Genomic DNA, 14,955 nt, shown 5'->3' with positions numbered 1-14,955 from the left:
TCGTGTATGCAGATGTGGTGACAACTCCCTCCAGTGACCTAACAGGGCCTCACTGCTTCCATGCCATGATGCATTGCCTCTGTTATCTGTGCCAAAGGTGGACACACCAGCTGTTAGGTAGGTGGTCATAATGTTTTGGTTGATGACTGTGCAGCCATAAGCAGAAAATGACAGCCTTTAAACACCAAACCACACAGCACAACCATATTACAAGAATTTATTATGTTTATGTTGTCAGAATAAAACTTTCACTCAGTAACAGAGTACAGTATATGCAACAATGAAATTTTGTGACTGATTAAAACTGTGTGCCAGATCATGCATTTAAAGTAATTGAATGGATAAAAAAATCTACTCACCAACTGGTGGCAGGAGAACACACACATGAAAGAAGGTTATACTTCTGCAAGCTTTCGGAGTCGCTGGCTTTTTCTTCCAGCAGAATGGTTGAAGGGGAAGGAAGAGGGGTGAAGGAAAAGGACTGGAGAGGTTTAGGAAAAGGGGTAGATTTTGGAAAGGTCACCCAGAACTGTGGATCATGGGAGACTTATCTAAATCTCTCCAGTCCTTTTCCTTCACCCCTCTTCCTTCCCCTTCCACCCTTCTGCCACAAGAAGGAGCCACTGACTCTGAAAGCTTGCATAAGTATAACCTTCTTTTATGTGTGTGTCCTCCTGCCACCACTTGGTGGATAAATTTTTTTATCTATCCAATTATATTATATTGTCAAGTATTAATTATTTTTGTTGTTATATTAGATCATGAATTTAGCATATGATGATAAGTTTATGCCGTCAATATCTGAGTGCATTATGTGTAAGAGCATATACTGTTGACATTATGTCTATTTGAGCATATATGTGGGTTAAGTATTCAGATATATAGATAAGAGGTGAAGGTCAAGAAGAATTGAAATCAATAGTTATCAGTTTGTCAGTAGATAAAAGGAAATAAATGAAAGACAACATGTTGATTAAAGGAAATAACAATACACAAAATATCTTGAAGGTTCAGATGTTTGTGAATGCATACCAACTTGTGTCGTATACGCAGGGTAACCTACTGTCCTCATTTCTTCTTCTCTTTCTCCTTTCCCTTCCTGCTTCGATTTTAGTATTTGAATAGCCTCCTCCTTTGTGATGACATCTGATCTGTAAAAGACAGCAAGTTCCTTTCATTCATTTGGACATAACATCATTTTATAATTTTAAAAAATGCGTACAAAACATCTTTGTGAACTATTTACCATCATTAGTAAAGTGCGTTTAAGCTGTATTTATTTATTAACTCATTTAATCCTGTAGAACGTCTCCAATATCATGCTTATAAATTAACAAAACAATATGAATATACCAAATATATGAAGAATGGTATATCCTAAAAACTGAACACTGTGCTTTTACTGAGTTACATCTTATATAATGGGAGTCATAGGAACCCTCATTTTTTATTACATATTCGTGTAGTACGTAAAGGAATATGAATGTTTTAGTTGGACCACTTTTTTCTCTTTGTGACAGATGGCACTGTAATAGTCACAATCATATAAGTATGTGGTATCACATAACATCCGCCAGTGCGGATGATAGTTCCTTCGTGATACATTACCCATGTTAAAATGGACCATTTACCAACTGCGGAAAAGGTCGATATCGTGTTGACATATGGCAATTGTGATCAAAATGCCCAACGGGCGTGTGCTATGTATGCTGCTCGGTATCCTGGACGACATCATCCAAGTGTCGGACCGTTCACCGGATAGTTACGTTATTTAAGGAAACAGGAAGTGTTGAGCAACATGTGAAACGTCAACCATGACCTGCAACAAATGATGATGCCCAAGTAGGTGTTTTAGCTGCTGTCGCGGCTAATCCGCACATCAGTAGCAGACAAATTGCGTGAGAATTGGAATTCTCAAAAACGTCAGTGTTGAGAATGCTGTATCAACATCGATTGCACCCGTACCATATTTCTATGCACCAGCAATTGCATGGTGATGACTTTGAACATCATGTACAGTTCTGCCACTGGGTACAAGAGAAATAACGGGACGATGACAGATTTTTTGCACGCATTTTATTTAGCGACGAAGCGTCATTCACCAACAGCGGTAATGTAAACCGGCATAATATGCACTATTGGGCAACGGAAAATCCACTATGTATGCAACAAGTGGAACATCAGCGACCTTGGTGGGTTAATGTATGGTGCGGCATTATGGGAGGAAGGATAATTGGCCCCCATTTTATCTATGACAATCTAAATGGTGCAATGTATGCTGATTTCCTACGTAATGTTCTACCGATGTTACTACAAGATGTTTCACTGCATGACAGAATGGCGATGTACTTCCTTTCATGACAGGTGGAGTGGTCGTCGAGCACCATACCGTGGCCCACACGTTCACCGGATCTGACGTCCCCGGATTTCTTTCTGTCAGGAAAGTTGAAGGATATTTGCTATCGTGATCCACCGACAATGCTTGACAACATGTGTCAGCACACTGTCAATGCATGTGCGAACATTACGGAAGGTGAAGTATTTGCTGTTGAGAGGAATGTCGTTACACGTATTGCCAAATGCATTGAGATTAACGGACATCATTTTGAGAATTTATTGCATTAATGTGGTATTTACAGGTAATCATGCTGTAACAGCATGCATTCTCAGAAATGATAAGTTCACAAAGGTACTTGTATCACATTGGTACAACCGAAATAAAATGTTCAAACGTACCTACATTCTGTATTTTAATTTAAAAAACCTACTTGTTACCAAATGTTCATCTAAAATTGAGAGCCATATGTTTGTGACTATTACAGTGCTATCTATCACAAACTAACATTCATATTTCTTTACATACTACACGAATATGTAATAAAAAATGGAGGTTCCTATTTTAAATAACGCAGTTGATATCCGTTTGACCTATGTCAGTACCATCTAGCGGGCCAACCATAGCGCCATCTGGTTTCCCCCTTCAAGCTAGACAAGTTTCGTTCTTTGTAGTTTTTTCGTTTGACGCTTATTTCGTGAGATATTTGGCCTGGTCACGATCAGTGGACCACCCTGTATATATGGTGTCTGTTTTTTGGACATGTCCAACAGAATTGTGAGTGGTTTATTAGTCTTGTAACATACATGATCAAAATCATTTGATTCAGGTACAGGAGACACGTCAAAAGTTTGGTAAAATTTACCGTAAACGTAGAAAGCTGATGTTACATACAGCAGCATAATAATAATACAATTTTGTTTTATATACACAAAAGGCCCTGTTAATAACAATAAATAAAACAGTATCTAAAACTGTTACACTAAATTACCCTAGCTCAAATTATCAAGTCATCATCTAAAATAGTAGCATTTCTCCCCCAGAATATGATGTAGCCTTATTTTCAGGATCTCTGGCTTAACAATAAATTTACTTTTGCCCATTAATTTGTTATATGTTGTCATTTTCCTATACTGTGGAGCCCATTAATATAATTTCAATTTGTGTGTGAGAAGCATAAAATTATTTTTATTTCTTGTGTTGTATGTGTGGTTAAAATGATGTTCCTCAAATAATTTTTCTGCTGTGTAGGAAGATAATAATTTCATAAATGTATATGGAGGGTACAGTTAGGATTTGCAGTTGTCGAAATAATGGACGACAAGATTCTGTTTCCTGTGCAGTACACATGTATCTGATAATTTTTTTCTGAATTTTCAGTATACGAGATACTCTACTTGAACTCCCCCAGAAAACTATACCATACCTAATGACTGATTCAAAATGACTATGATATGCTATTTTTTATGTACTCATGTTGGTAGAATTTGCAAGTATCTGCATTGCAAATGCAAAACTGCTTAGTTTATTTAATAAGGAGTCAATATGTGTGTTCCAGTTCAAGTTCTTGTCCACATTTAGTCCCAGGAATTTGACAGTGTCAACTGCTTCCACAGGTTGATTACTGCATTGTATTTTAAGCTCTGCACATTTTGAGTGTTTGGGTTGGAAATGTACCATATGGGCATTTGCAATGTTCAGTTTCAACCCATTTAATTGGAACCACTTTTCTAGGGTATCCAGTGTACTCACAATGAAGCTTGGAATTTTTTCTGCATTGCCATCTTCAATTAAAACAGAAGTATCATCTGCGAAAAGAACTGATGGGGAATTGATATTTGTGGATAAGTCATTTACATATAATAGAAACAAGATTGGCCACAAAATGGAGCCTTGAGGGACACCTTGTGTACAGTAATCCACTTCGAAAAATAATTCACCACATTTGAAGTGATAAAACAGACACCTTGCGTGATCCTGCAGCCTTATATGATTATTATCCAAAGGAAATAATGACATTAGCTACTAGTGGGCACTGAAAAACATCAATAGGGAAAGTTGAAAATTTGTGCTGGACTAGAAATCAAACCCAGATTTTTCTATTTCTTGTGAGCGGTTGCCTCGAGCGTCTGGACGTAGTCCCTGACCAACTCAAATTTCCAACTTATCCACACACTGCCGACACAATGCCCTGCCCATTATCCTCATTATTCACAGCAATTTGCCAATTCCTGTAAGAGTTTGAGCGTGTTTGTGCCTCTGTACATAACTAGAGTGAGATGGCTGGTTGGCCCAGAAATTTACAAGGGGGAACCACACTGATTATGTTGACTAACCGAGCTAATGTGAGGCTCAAACAGCTTTACTCAATGCTCAACAGGCAAAGCACACTGTATAGGAGAGTGTCGAGGTCCATGTCATGATGATGATATGATGATAATGTGATGATGATGATGATGATGATGAGGTACCATACTCCGAGGAGCGTACAGGACGATGTGGAACACCCGCACTGCCCACTAGGCAAGGTCCTAGCGGAGGTGGTTTGCCATTGCCTTCCTCTGACCGCAATGGGGATGAATGATGATGACGATGAAGACAACACAACACCCAGTCATCTTAAGGCAGGGAAAATCCCTTACCCCACAGGGAATCGAACCCGAGATCTCGTGCATGGGAAGCAAGAACGCTACCACAAGACCACGAGCTGCAGAACACAACACTAATTAGACCACTGATGACGTATGCAGCTCTAGTCTGGCGATATGCAGCTCCAACATGTCTGCTCCACTTGCAGATCATACAAAACAAAGTGCTATGTATCATAAGCGACGCACCACGACACACACGCACCACAGACCTTCACAGAGAATACTGCCGTGAGACTCTCACAGAGGTATTCGAAAAAATTGCCACATGACGGTACAGGAAAGTGAGAATTCGAACAAACCTTTCATCCTTAACATGGGAAACTATGATCACAACCATAGGTGGAAACATAACAGTCCAAAAACACTCCTAGTTAGGGACAATTAACTACCTATGGATAGCAGCAACACACAGACATGGCGAACACTGGTCAATACCTTAGGGGTTGCGAAGCAACTCAAATCGCTTGATACAGGCAAGTCTTCAGGTCCAGATTGTATACCGATTAGGTTCCTTTCAGATTATGCTGATACAATAGCTCCCTATTTAGCAATCATATACAACCGCTCGCTCACTGATAGATCTGTACCTACAGATTGGAAAATTGCACAGGTCGCACCAGTGTTTAAGAAGGGTAGTAGGAGTAATCCATCGAACTACAGACCTATATCATTGACATCGGTTTGCAGTTGGGTTTTGGAGCATATACTTTATTCAAACATTATGAATCACCTCGAAGGGAACGATCTATTGATATGTAATCAGCATGGTTTCAGAAAACATCGTTCTTGTGCAACGTAGCTAGCTCTTTATTCGCACGAAGCAGTGGCCGCTATCGACAGGGTATCTCAGGTTCATTCCGTATTTCTGGATTTCTGGAAAGCTTTTGACACCATTCACAAGCAACTTCTAATCAAGCTGATTCATGATTTCCTGTCAGGAAGGTCGCAGTTCGTAATAATAAACGGCAGATCATCGAGTAAAACTGAAGCGATATCAGGTGTTCCCCAGGGCAGCGTCCTGGGACTTCTGCTGTTCCTGATCTATATAAATGACCTGGGTGACAATCTGAGCATTCTCTTAGGTTGTTCGCAGTTGCTGTAATTTACCGTCTGGTAAGGTCATCCGAAGACCAGTATCAGTTGCAAAGCGATTTAGAAAAGATTGCTGTATGGTGTGGCAGGTGGCAGTTGACGCTAAATAACGAAAAGTGTGAGGTGATCCACATGAGTTCCAAAAGAAATCCATTGGATTTCGATTACTCGATAAATAGTACAATTCTCAAGGCTGTCAATTCAACTAAGTACCTGGGTGTTAAAATCACGAACAACTTCAGTTGGAAAGACCACATAGATAATATTGTGGGGAAGGCGAGCCAAAGGTTGCATTTCATTGGCAGGACACTTAGAAGATGCAACAAGTCCACTAAAGAGACAGCTTACACTACTCTCATTCGTCCTCTGTTAGAATATTACTGCGCGGAGTGGGATCCTTACCAGGTGGGATTGACGGAGGACGTCGAAAGGGTGCAAAAAGGGCAGCTCGATTTGTATTATCACGTAATAGGGGAGAGAGTTTGGCAGATATGATACTCGAGTTGGGATGGAAGTCATTAAAGCAAAGACGTTTTTCGTCGCGGTGAGATCTATTTACGAAATTTCAGTCACCAACTTTCTCTTCCGAATGCGAAAATATTTTGTTGAGTCCAACCTACATAGGTAGGAATTATCATCAAAATAAAATAAGAGAAATAAGAGCTCGAAAAGAAAGGTTTAGGTGTTCGTTTTTCCCGCGCGATGTTCGGGAGTGGAATGGTAGAGAGATAGTATGATTGTGGTTCGATGAACCCTCTGCCAAGCACTTAAATGTGAATTGCAGAGTAGGCATGTAGATGTAGATGTAGATGAACCCTGCAGCATAGCAAAACTAACTAGCAGTGACAGCTGTAAACCAGCTGAGCAACTGGCAATGCAGGGAAGTTGTACTGCACACTAAAATGCAAACAAACCCAACGAAAATCCTTACACAGTGTGATCAATTTATGACCAATATACTGCCTGTATAACGACCTTGGCTTGTTACAGGTACAGACACTACAGCTGGCCCACGAAACTCACACGTGCCTAGCCCAGCAGTACCCCTCCTCGATAGGACTCACACGATATCCAAAACTAACAAAACCTCACCTTCGCATGATCTGTCACAGATGACAAGAAAACTGGTACTGCTCTTACTACCCAACCAGAGTATCGTAGGGACTTTTTTTTCCCTTGGTGGTTGCTTTGGCACTTTTTTCCTTCTGTCCTCGAAACCCTACCCTTTGTTCACATTTTGTCCACTATTTATCTCCTTGATGTGACCACATTTGTGGGTAATCCTACCCACATGTACAGATAGCATCACCGGCCCACATGCCATGAAGTCCTCGATTAGTAACTAACATATACAGAGGTGACAGTAGAACTTTTGTGATGGTCACCATGTTGGTGTAGGGCGTGGAGGGGCTCCACCCTTTTTTTAAAAAAAAAAAAACGGGCCCAATAATCCCTTCAGTGCAGATGCACAAACACACTTGAACTCTTATGGGAATCAGCAAATTGCTGTGAGTAACAAGAATAATGAATAGGGGCACTACATCAGTCATGTGTAGATAAGTTGGAAATTTGAGTCAGTAAGGGACGATGTCTGGATGGCAGAGGTGGATAAGTCAACTGTTCATGAGAAATGGGAAAATCCACATTCAGGCCCCAGTCTGGCAGAAATTTTCAACTTCCCCATTGATGTATTTCAATGTCCACTAGCAGCTAATATCATTATTCCTGTGAATCATAATCAAAAATTTCATTTTGGTTTCTCTGACTGAACCAATGAAATAATTAATAAAGGATATCAGGCAACAGGAACAGTGTACATCCTCTACTAACAGCACAGGTCAAAACCATGTAACATTCAAAAACATATATTTGGATGGTTCATTTCTCAAATAAATACTTGCAACAGTTGTGCATTTGCTTTATCAACAGTGATATCTACTGTCAAGTGTAAAATATTTTAGACTAGTGTCAAATACGTTTTTATACTTACATATATCTGAAGTCAATTGTGGATACAAGAGTTTCTGGATTCATGTCAACCAGCAATTTCCATAGAGGTTTATGTTCTGCTGTAGCCCACAAATCCCACAAGGCATTGACTATTGCAGCTGTTGCCAGATGAATTACTCCCTTCTCGGGACCCACCTGTGGTAACACAGAAATAACAACACAGAAATAACAACTATTATTGTACACTGACACATAATTAACTTATTTCACTCAAAACTTGCAAAACAATTGTTTAACATGTGTAATTTGGCTTTCAATTATTTCTTGTAACTAAAATCTGAGTAAATACATTTTCTCATGTAAGTGAATGGAAGACAAAGATGTTGTATTTGCTATAATAGCTGCCTTCTCTCAAAAATGAAGATGACTGGAGGGATGTGCGTTGAGTCAAAATAAATGGCTTGCCTCCCCCACCACCACCCCTCTCTCTTTCTCAGCCTGTCAAGTTACCGTACCAAAGATTCTGTGAAATGAGAATGCAATCACTTAAGATGATAGAAGTGAAACAGACTGCTTGTACTGCTTAATCAATTAATCTACCATGCAGTTGGATATTTTACAAAATGATGAATTGATGGTTTTCTTTTTTCTAGACTTCCCAATTTTGAAAGCTCATGAGCACCCCTTCTGCATTTCCTACCAAGTCCCAATTTTGTGTGGCTCATTTCTACACAGGATGGAACCAAATTATCAAAATTAAAAATGAAATGCCACACTAAAGGGCTTACTACCATAACCACATTAGAAAAGAGACAGAGAGACATTCAAAAGCTCAAGGTTTACATTTCTTTTGTACCTAGTATTTTAATACTATTTTACTGCTATGTTGATATTCTGTCTTTTTTCTCTAATTTTGCCTTTGTATCCTTAAGAATAGTTAAGAAATTCTGTGAGTCTGAATTTTGATGATATTTTATTTATACGCTAACTCATTTGACATCATTCAATCGCTGTATTCCACAGTTCTCATCAAGATAGAGGATCTTAATGGACATGGAACAGTGATGATATACATGCCTCATACATAATGTTAAACTAAATATTTGTTTTTATAATATTAAGTCCTATTATTGCTGGATCAGTTACATAAGTAGTAATCTTTTCCTATACGCTGCTCTATGACAGTTGAAAGTGCCAAACATCATACTAAGAGAAAATAGTAAACTTTTCTACATGTATTATCTATCTAGGTGCACTGGCATGAAATGACAATGACCTGAGAATGACTTAAAACATCACATGTTCTTCCAGGAAACAGAGTTATGGGTTACAAATAATGGAAGGAATAGAGGTGGCTACTCACCATATAGTTGAAGCATTGCACAGTTAAAAAGCACATAAGTAAGATTGAAACTGTTGCTGAGCTTTCAGGCAGTGTTCTTCTTCAGAGACAACTAATACAAATATACAAAACACACAAATACATGCTCAGTTACACTGTCTCAGCAGTACAGTTTCAGAACAGTGTAGTTGGCTGGGACATTGAAGCAATGTGTGTGTGAATATCGGAACTTTGAATCGGTTAACTCTGGAGAACACTGCTCAGAAGCTCAGCAAATTTTTCAATCTCGTTTATGTGTCTGTCAACCAATAAGGCCTCAACTATAGTGATTAGTTATCTTTTACTCCTTACATTATTTATACTCCGCACAGGACTTTCCAATATAATATTAAATTTATGAGTTAATATAATACTATCCTTTTCAACTACATCTAAACCATAATTTTAATGCAGAGACAATTTTATTTCTCTGCCAAACATAGGGTTTTAGTGCTGTCATATCTGAAAAGAGAGCCATAACCACAAGACAGGATAATCAAAGGAAAAGTGTGAGTACAATATTTTTAACTCATGATTTGGTTCACTTTTGTTTAATATTATGTTCATAGTTGTTTCTTGTATGAATTACAAAAAAAAAAATTGAAATCAGCTGGCACATTTTTTACAGAAAGTAACTTTTCACTCTAGTGATAAAATTGTTTTTCAATTATATTCTTACCCATCTTAGTTGTGATTCACTTGTAAGCTTTCTCCAAAAGCTGCCAAAGTCCTTGAAAATGTCACCTGCATCTTGGCCTACCACAAGGTAAGACAAGGACTTAACTGCTTGCACCACTGAAAAGAAAAAAAAAAATGCATCTGTAAGATGATATCCCATTCATCAAGCATGGAATCTGTGCCAGGCCTACAAACACAATGAAGAGAAAATTTTGATATTCTAATTTTTGTCACTGATTAATTTCTGCAGGTGTGAAAGATGGGAAAGAACAAAAGTATCTCCCATAGCTTTTATTATTAGTTTCAAATGAAGGAATTTTCTTTTACAAAACATCAGATTTCATCACTTATTTTGCAGATAACTTTAACCGCTGGTCTAATAGAAATAGGAGAATAATGCATGAAAATTCTTCAAATAAATAAAACTAGTAAAGTAGCTGTCAGCACTGAGGAGGCTAGGAGCTGAAGTGTAGACATTAGACTTTCTCAAGTATAAACTTTAAAGCACAGGGTTTTATTTAAATAAAATCACATCTAAGTTAACCATGTTACTTAAATCTCACTTGAGGACAGTATTCTGTTTATAACTGTTATGACAAGAACAAACATGATTTATGGAACATAGTACTTTATAGAGCCAATTACAATACAATGAAGTACAGGTGGCATGTAGCACTGAATACACTGAATGGACAACAGTAATACAGGTTACAGAGTATGCCGGGCATTCATTTGTGATTGCTTAAATAATACTGTTTCCTTGGCGGCTCACCAGATCGCGTCTGGAAGCCAACCCATGGGGCCTCTGTAAGCGGGCCTGTGAACTGTATGGATGTGCAATCTCTGAAATTGTTTGAGTCATGAGTGAAGGTACAACACTTGTTCCTTCTAGGTAGTTGGAAAACCACATACATACATAAAAACACTAGGCACAGAAAAATACATGGTACTGAAAAAAATGCAGGGTACAGAAAAAAGTCACTGGTACCAAAGAAGCATGGTACTGGAAAAGCACTAGTACCAAAAAATCACTGATACTATGAAAAAAGCAATGATCTCACAAGGCACTGTGATTATGAGCCATGAAGAACATCACTGGCAGCGCTGACATCCATTTCATCACCCCTAGATGGCAGTTGCTGCAGCATGTGGCAAGCACGCACCAGTAAGTAGGGTTGCAAGTGATGAGGGGGCAGTTTGGCATGCCATTTCTCCTCTTATGAGAGGCCACAGGACAGGACCAGGGATGGCATCTCCATTGCGACATCCTTTTCAAGGTCAACAAAAGGTTCTGGAGGCATCAGTGGGGGCGTCGGAGACAACAGCCACGCAGGACCCAGCAATGGAGGTGGCAGCTGTGGCATCAGGTGCTGTGGAGGCTGCATTGGCAGCGGTAGTCAAGGAGCAGGGGTGCAGGCAGGAACCCCAGACAGCAATATGCTAGGCAGCGACGCCTGCTGCTGTGTGAACTGAACTGTCTATGACATAGGGATAGTCATCAGCAGCGCAGTGGGGGTGGGGGGGGGGGGGGGGGGGGATGGTGGGCCCTCTGGAACAGACCCTGCCACGCATGACCGCAGCTGTTCCAAGTGACCATCAGCAGTGTGGACAATGCACAGATGCTGGTCCCGTGATGCTTGATGATGGCAGGAACCCAGTTCAGTCGGCGGCCGAAACCGTGAGCCCAGACAGGCACACCCAGCCGGAACCAATGCGGAGGCCTTGAGGTCGGCAGGTGCGGCGTCAGATGCAGCAGGTGAAGGAGGGTCTGTGGTTGGCATCCATGGAGCAGCTTGGCCAGGCTCTTGCCCCCACCAGAGTGAAACAGTATGAACTCAAAAAACGATCTACAGCAGCTTCAGGGGACCAGCCGGAGATATAAGTCCGCATTTGAATTTTAAACATCCAAACCACATGTTTGTCCTCACCATTGGACTGACAATGAAATGAGGGAGCTGTGAGATGGCAAACGCCACTAAACTGTCAACAAGATGCAAATTCTCAAGAAACAAACTGGAAGCCATGATTGGTAACTACAGTACATGGAAGTCCCTCAATTACAAAAATCTTAAACAAGGCCAAAACACCACAGACATGGATGGACAAAGCGCCACATAGGGAAACTTGGAATAGGCCACTACAGTGAGCCTACTGATGTACGAGGGGCCCAGCAAAATCAACATGTAGATTCTCCCATGGGCGCTGTTGGGTTGGTCAGGGGGAAAAAGATGCCTGCAGGACAGCCTGTTGCTGAACACCATGAGTGCAAACAGCAATAAGCCACATAATGTCCCTATCTACGCCCAGCCAATACACATGCTGGCGGGCCAAAGCTTAGGTGTGAGAGGTCCCCCAGTGACCAACACGTAGAAGCTGCAGTACATTACAGCATAAGGAAGCAGGAATCACAACCCGTGAAGCAGCATTCTCTGTAGCTAACAAAAGATCCCTGTCAAACACAGAAAGACAGTGCTGCAAGGAGAAGTAATTATGCGAGGCACGGCCCGGCTTTTCCGGCCAACTGTGCTGCACAAAAGAGAGGACATGACTAAGTACTATCATGCCATTAGTGATGGGGAAACCTTCGACTGCATTCTGGTTCTCAATATCTAAATAGAAAGAAAGCAACCCGTCATGATCGAATGGCAGGTCTGACCCAGTGGGAAGGCAAGATAAGGCATCAGTATTGGCTTTTTGAGCCATTGGCCAGTAATGGATCTGATAATTATAATGGGAGAGAAAGAGAGCCCAGCACTACAAATGATGCACTGTCTTGTCTGACATAGAAGCCAAAGGGTTAAAAAGAGCAGTCAATGGCTGCATCTGGCAAAAACATATGGTAGGATGCAACTTTATCTAGAAACACCTGCAGTTCCTTAACAAAGTCGGCCATGGCAAAGTCACAATTGTATCAACATAGTGATGCAATGACTTGACCCTTGTGTGAGAAACCTCAAAACCTAAATAATCAATTGACCACTGAAAAAATTGAGATTTGGGAATATTGCACGTAAGTCCCGCAGACTGCAAAACAGTAAACGACAACTGGACATTTCTAAGGTGGTCTTCAATGGAAGCACCTGAAAGAGTGTTGTCATCAAGATAACTGATGCAGCCAGGCACAGAGGCTGTTCTAAAAATCATTGAAAAATTGCGGGCACACAGTGTTGATATTGCTATAGGCCGAAAGGTGTATTGACAGTGGCCTACTGGCTTCATTCGAGGGGAGCTGGAGGTACACTTCTGACAAATCAGTCTTGGAAAAGTAGTGGTTGCCTGCTAATTTTGCAAGAAACTTGTAAGAGTGGGGCAAAGGGTACATATCTGTCATGGACTGTGCATTACTCATGAGACGGAAGTCACTGCAGAGGCAAATCTTACCCGTCAGCTTCATAACAATGACCAGTGATGTAGCCCGGCCACTGGAAGAAATTGGCCAAATGACATTGAGAGACATCAAATGGTCTAATTTGGCCTTGACAGAGTTGTGCAAGGTGACAGGCACCTGTCGCACCTGAACTAACAAGGGCGGGTGGAATCTTTCATGGTAATGTGAACTGAAAATCGGTAGTACAACCAAGCCCAGGGCAAAATAGTGATGAAAACTCAGAGCAGAGGGCCTCTAGTTGCTGGTATGGAACTTGATCTGACTCTAAATTTACCTCATCGGCAATGGAGAAACCAAAAGCATTAAAAGCATCTAACACAAACAGATCTGTGGTATGGGAATGATCCACAGCAAGGAAGGTGAGAGGGCAAACAACAGATTTGTAAGATACAGAAGTGGAAAACTGACCAAGGATTAGAGTCTGCTGTTTATTGTAGCTAACTAACTTCTGTGAAATGTGTGTGATGGGAGGGAACCCCAAGTCCATGTATGTTTGTGCATTTACTAAAGTCATTGCAGCTCCTGTGTCCACTTGCATTTTTAGCTGTTTATTAAACACACGCAAGTCAATAAACAATTTGTTCAGAGAGAGAGACATTGAAGAGAGGCAGTTGATGCCCATCAGTACTACTGTATCTGTTACGTTTGAAAAAGAATTGCACACTGATGCAATGTGGCCGTTCTTTTGACACTTGCTGCAAACAGCCCAATGCTTAGGGCATGCAGCACACTCATGCTGGATGAAGCAGTACTGGTAAGACAGAAGGGGGGCACACGGTCACTGTTGTCGCATGACCTGATGCAGCTTTTTTGCGGACTTCCCTATCCGGGGCCATACGAATAATAACATCATGCACCACATGATCAGTGTAGGATTCACGATGGGTGCTAGTGACAAATTTTCAGTGATGGCTCAACCCATGTAATTCTGCAGCTCAGGCTTTGTAAGATAGGTTTGGGCATTTCCAACTATAGTAAAATTCTACACATAACGTGTGCTCAGTCACAGTAATAGATTGAGAGGAGCTTGCACATTTTATCAAATGATAAGCTGGCCAGTTCCTGCAAAGCCGGAAGTTGGCGCAACAACTGATACACGTGTGGTGAAAGGCAGGAAAGAAAGAAAGAAAGCCCTACACAGGTTTACATTGCCCACACGAAAAACCTGGAAATGTTGGCATAACCATGTCTGGTAGGAGCCCCAATTTCCAGCAGATTCATCATATGCTGGAAATGGTGACAGTTGCACTGGCGAAAGAGCAATCTACCATGAACATACAAATGCCACTTGAGTGAGAGCGGAGGTGAAAGCCTACTGTTGTTCCACTAAAGCTTGCAGCTGGGCAATGATATATTGTAGTACTTCTTCCACCGAGATGTTTGTCAGTGATTAGCACTGATACAAACTCGTGAAGAAAATCTAACCAAGTTTGTTATGGCAAGAACTAACATGATTTATGGAACGTAATACTTTATAGAG

At 40.7% G+C, this 14,955-nt stretch overlaps 1 protein-coding gene across 5 annotated transcripts in view; it reads right to left on the bottom strand.

The window, feature by feature from the left end:
- The window catches only part of LOC126474982 (mitochondrial enolase superfamily member 1-like), a 141,966-nt gene that overhangs the window by 86,425 nt on the left and 40,586 nt on the right, over window positions 1-14,955 (bottom strand). For all 5 annotated transcript variants that reach the window (XM_050102519.1, XM_050102520.1, XM_050102517.1 and 2 more), the window contains exons 4-6: window positions 10,089-10,204; window positions 8,069-8,223; window positions 1,033-1,151 (exon numbers count right to left, since the gene is read on the bottom strand). In XM_050102519.1, the coding sequence (XP_049958476.1) occupies window positions 1,033-1,151; window positions 8,069-8,223; window positions 10,089-10,204 (390 nt within the window). The remainder of the gene's footprint in view (window positions 1-1,032; window positions 1,152-8,068; window positions 8,224-10,088; window positions 10,205-14,955) is intronic.

This window comes from Schistocerca serialis, chromosome 4, assembly GCF_023864345.2.
Source record: "Schistocerca serialis cubense isolate TAMUIC-IGC-003099 chromosome 4, iqSchSeri2.2, whole genome shotgun sequence".
Lineage (NCBI taxonomy): Eukaryota > Metazoa > Arthropoda > Insecta > Orthoptera > Acrididae > Schistocerca > Schistocerca serialis.
Note: the sequence above shows the minus strand (reverse complement) of the source record. Positions and strands in the feature narration are given on the sequence as shown.